General features: G+C 38.7%; 1 protein-coding gene across 1 annotated transcript in view; it reads left to right on the forward strand.

Annotated features, from left to right (window-relative positions):
- The window catches only part of LOC140923967 (uncharacterized), a 39,272-nt gene that overhangs the window by 22,455 nt on the left and 11,817 nt on the right, over positions 1–5,000 (forward strand). Inside the window, exon 15 of the mRNA XM_073373977.1 lies at positions 1,150–1,221. Within this exon, the coding sequence (XP_073230078.1) occupies positions 1,150–1,221 (72 nt within the window). The remainder of the gene's footprint in view (positions 1–1,149; positions 1,222–5,000) is intronic.

Below are 5,000 nucleotides of genomic sequence, written 5' to 3' on the forward strand. Positions count from 1 at the left end.
TATTAGTGTTATAGTTTTCTTTTTGTTACCTTTTATGCCCGTATATGCTCTTTTAAACGAGTTTCTATAAGGTTCTTAGTGCTACGTGGGTAACAGATCATAGACTTTGTCAGGAGCCCATAACTCTCAGCGGTTGTTTATTTTAAGGTCTATTTTAGAGCACTTTTTCTCGCGTAAATGGACGTTCTCCCCCTTTTCCTATGAGCGTATTTGAAGTATAAGATATCAAACAGGTAAACTGGACGTCATTAAAAGGTAAACTAAAAAGATATACTATTTTTAGGTTTGTAAGACTTGCTGATTGGTTTATGATACTCTAATCGTTCGTTCTAAAAAAACTGATCGGTGAACACGCCATGATACGGGTACATGAAAGTTGCTCACTTGGGTTAAGGACTCCTAGCCGGTTATTGTATTTTATTATATAACAGGGAAAAGGCTAGAAGGTGGTTTAATAGTGAGTACATCTATTAATTAAACTTTTAATCATTCTGCCAAAGCGTTTTTCTCCGGATCGATTTGTAATTTAAAAAACTTAGGTACTAGAAATTGAACATTGAATTAACTCACTGAGGTTTTTTTCCAATCAAACGATAAAAAAGTCGATTTTCAGTCTGAAACCTTCGACCATGTTCAGATTTAATATTGCCAAAAAAAGTAAGTAAATAAATAAATAAATAAATAAATTTTTACAGATTTACGCAAAGGTACCCCAAGCTCACGAGTGACAATCGGTGTTGCATAACAGAAATATTTAAAGAGTTTGTATGGAAATTTTAGGGGTTAAAAATAGTAATAGCGAGTTTTAGATCTGCCCTTGTTCGTTAGATATATATACAACGAATCGAACAACAGCAGAACTAAACTTCGCTGGAATCGCCCTAAAACGGCCAAAAATTCTAAGAAAACACCATAAATTTAGACAAGGACACAAGGTTTAGAAATTCTGATACATCTTATTACTTTTTTTGACCCCTAAATGACGGTCGCTTAAATCTCTATACAAACTCTTATGTTATTTCTGTAACGCAACAACGATTCTCACTCGTGAGCTTGGGGTACCTGTGATCTATGGGGTACCTTTGATCTATGGCATGATGTTAGCTTGTCTTATGAACTTGAATAAATGGATTTTTGCCCACTTTTTAGGATTTGAAGCACCCGATAGATGGGACCCTGGAAACCCGATTTATGGCGAGCCAGTTTGGAACACGTTATTTGGTATGAAAATATTTTCTTTCACTTCCGCACTTGACATGATGTGAATATTTTTAGGGCTTGTTTATTTGGAGGTGGCGTACCCAAGCTAGGTGAGGTAACCCGCGACGGGTCACCCACTTAACATGAAAACGTGATCAAATAAAAATGAGACATTATATGAACAGGAGGGTTACCCCACCTAAGTGAGTCACCTCACCTACCTGGGGTCCGCCAACTCCCTGTAAACAGGCCCTTTCTGGACGAACAATCCCTACTATAGTGCAAACTTAATGAAGCAAAAAAAAAGCGTCAATTAACGTAAGAAAAGAGTCCAATTTCCACCGCATTGGTTTGGAACTCCAACATGGCCGACGTGACGTTATGCGTTAAACGCTCTATAAAGCTTGCCTACTCTGAATTGCGCATGCGTACGTCATATCGTGTAGCAGGCGATGAAATTCTCCAGGTCCAATTTTATAGCTTTTAATTTAGAATATATTGTATTTACTACATATTCTATTGTATCTTATAAATCAACATTACCAGGGCTTTCATTAATTTCATTAATCGTTTTTGTTCATGTGTGTGTGTCCGTGGTGTGTGCTTTGTTGAAGGGAATGCTTATATTGAGGTAATTTGTTTGTTTTATTAAAACTTACGATGTATAATGACGTTTTCCAGGTTCTTTTACAACTTATACGAACAAAATGAACAGCTATGTAATTGTTTTTAGAAAACGCGCTTTCAATGTGAATTCCACTGCGCGTGGATTGCAAAAGAGCCTGTGCGAACAGTCAAACCAAAGGTCTGGAGCGAGACTGGGGAGAGACACTAACAATACGTTTTCTTTTTCTCTCGTGCGAGGCTCGCACGTGAGACTCTGTCGCTACGTTAAAACGATTTCGAAAAAAACCTTTGTTTTGCAGTCTGCACTGCGCGCTGCTTTAAAACTTGGCCATTTGCAGTAGGTCACCTGGTTAAATTCCTGTAAATTTTCGCTGAATCTTTCCCTTACGTATTACAGGGCTCACAAAAATTGTCTGTCACGAACAAAAGAAAATTTGAGTGCCGTTATGTATATGGAAAAATTTGACTACAGTTTGAAAATTTCATAATTTACAAGGATTTCGAAAACTTCTCAACCGTTAGGGATGGCAAAAGTTGCCAGGAGGAGCCCATTTTATGGGCTCCTGTTGCCAGTGCTTCTCCCATGAATCCTTCCAATTTTCGGGGAAGTTGCAATCGCTACTATCGAAATATAGGGCCGAAAATTTGCAGGTTACCTACTTTTAACATGTTCTATCCGATTCTGCCAACATTTTTTCAAAGCGAAAGTTGATCACGTGACCAAACCTTTGCAAACGCCCGGGGAAATACTTCCGAATTTCAATTGATGGGATGATCGAAGGTTTTTGTTGGGGGGTCTAAAATTTTCGATTCCGGGATTTTTTTGGGTAGGAAAATTTGGCAAGTATTTTTTGGGTGGCTCAATTTAAGTATGGATTTTTTGGGGGTATTCAGAACAATGTGACGATTCGTGGTATTACCGCGCTCTTTCTTAATTTACGATTAACGAATCATATCTCATTATTGAATAACTTGCGTGACAGCGGACAGTGTACTGTCATGTTAGAATAATGTCGCTTGATTATTATTATTATTATTTCTTTTTCTTTTCGTTCTTATTTTACGTACCTTTTGCGACACTGTTTATAATTATAGTCATGCAGATATGCAAATAAAGGTTATTGTTCTTGTTGCGTAGCTCTGCGAATATGGTTCTACCACAGGTAACCCAGGCTCTGTGATAGTACCACAGTACCAATCTCGTCCCCAGGGCTTTTCCCTCAAAAAATGCCACAGTACGGTCCAGTAAAATTACAGTGTTTGTATGGCGTAAAAATATCATCCTAAAATTTCTAGGAAATACTAAATAAAGATCAATAAAACTTACTCTGCAGTTAATTCTTGTTGTCCTTATTGCTCCAACGAAGTTTCGTGATAATTTGCAGTAATTTGTTCAAATTCACTATATCTACAATAATAATATACAAGGTAGGAAACACGAGATGCCATTTTCGCCGACATGCTCTCATTCAACACAACTTTTTCCACGAAACTCCAACGGAAAATAAACATGCCAGGATCGTAGAAATAGGATAGCAGCAGATATAGAAACCAATGAAGCTTTCCCAGATAAAGAAACGAATCCCACAGACTTTGACAAACTCGAAGGATATAATCCAAACAGACCGAGAATATGCTTGCCGAAGCAGCCGGGCCAGATCAATTAACGCGCGGCCAAGAAAATGAGGCCTGAGCACTGTACAAAAAAAATTCCATCCCGGGAGTCTTGGGGTGACCTTTCTGGGGACCGATACATCATTTGCCTAAAGCCACCTTCCCCTGCTGAAAAAATACTTGATAGAAGGAAATTGTTCTTCCTAGCCAATCACAATTCGCCAGAGCAAACCCCGCACACGCGCCTAAATTTAAATTGCCAAAGAGAATAAATAAAACCAGGATAGTCTGCCGAGTTACAAGGCGCCCCATTTCTTTTACTAAGGAATGCAAATAACAGCAATGAAACTAATGAAACAACAACGCGAAATACTTACAAGGCGGGCTAAAAACAAGGTTGAACAAAAGGTAGATGATGACTGAGATACTGTTGCTGTGAACTCTCGAGCGAAACTATCGTAAATAAACGGTGAAGCTTACAAAAAAATGTCAAAAATTATACAGAAAATTGCGACAGAATATGAATTGCGATAACTGAGACGAATGTGACAGGCATGTGCACCAGTAAACAAAAAACTAGAGGGATTAACATATTTAGCGATTAATGCGGCCGTAACACGCCGACTTCTTGTCAATACAACTGAACGTTCTATCAGTTAAATATGTAAACCACCGTGACACGTCTCTTTGAATTTCGTCTTGTTGTACAAATGCCGCGGTAAGAGCCAAAATTCACTTATATCTTTTGCTCGTTTTAAGTTTTGTAAATCCTCCTTCGTTGTTATTTCCTTTGCACTTATAACCTTGTTCCATTGATGTTTGATAGGCTTTCTGAGGACCAGCGCCAGGTGCTGAATATAGTTCGAGAGGGACATAACATCTTTATAACAGGCCAGGGTGGTACGGCTAGGAAGAACAATTGCCTTCTATCAAGTATTTTTTCAGCAGGGGAGGGTGGCTTTGGGCAAATAATGTATCAGTCCCCATAAGGTCACCTCAGGAATCCCGGGATGGAATTTTTTGGTACAGCCGGGTCCAGGCCTCATTTTCTTGGCCGCGCGTTGATCTGGCCCGGCTGCTTCGGCGAGCATATTCTCGGTCTGTTTGGATTATATCCTTCGAGTTTGTCAAAGTCTGTGGGATTCGTTTCTCTATCTGGGAAAGCTTCATTGGTTTCTATATCTCCTGCTATCCTGTTTCTACGATCCTGGCATGTTTATTTTCCGCTGGAGTTCGGGTTTCGTGGAAAAAGTTGTGTTGAATGAGAGCATGTCGGCGAAAATGGCATCTCGTGTTTCCTACCTTGTATATTATTATTGTAGATATAGTGAATTTGAACAAATTACTGCAAATTATCACGAAACTTCGTTGGAGCAATAAGGACAACAAGAATTAACTGCAGAGTAAGTTTTATTTATCTTTATTTAGTATTTCCTAGAAATTTTAGGATGATATTTTTACCCCATACAAACACTGTAATTTTACTGGAACCGTACTGTGGTACTATAACAGAGCCTGGGTTACCTGTGGTTCGACCAAGTGCAACATCTTATATCATT

This window comes from Porites lutea, chromosome 14 (assembly GCF_958299795.1).
Source record: "Porites lutea chromosome 14, jaPorLute2.1, whole genome shotgun sequence".
In the NCBI taxonomy this organism is placed as follows: Eukaryota; Metazoa; Cnidaria; class Anthozoa; order Scleractinia; family Poritidae; genus Porites; species Porites lutea.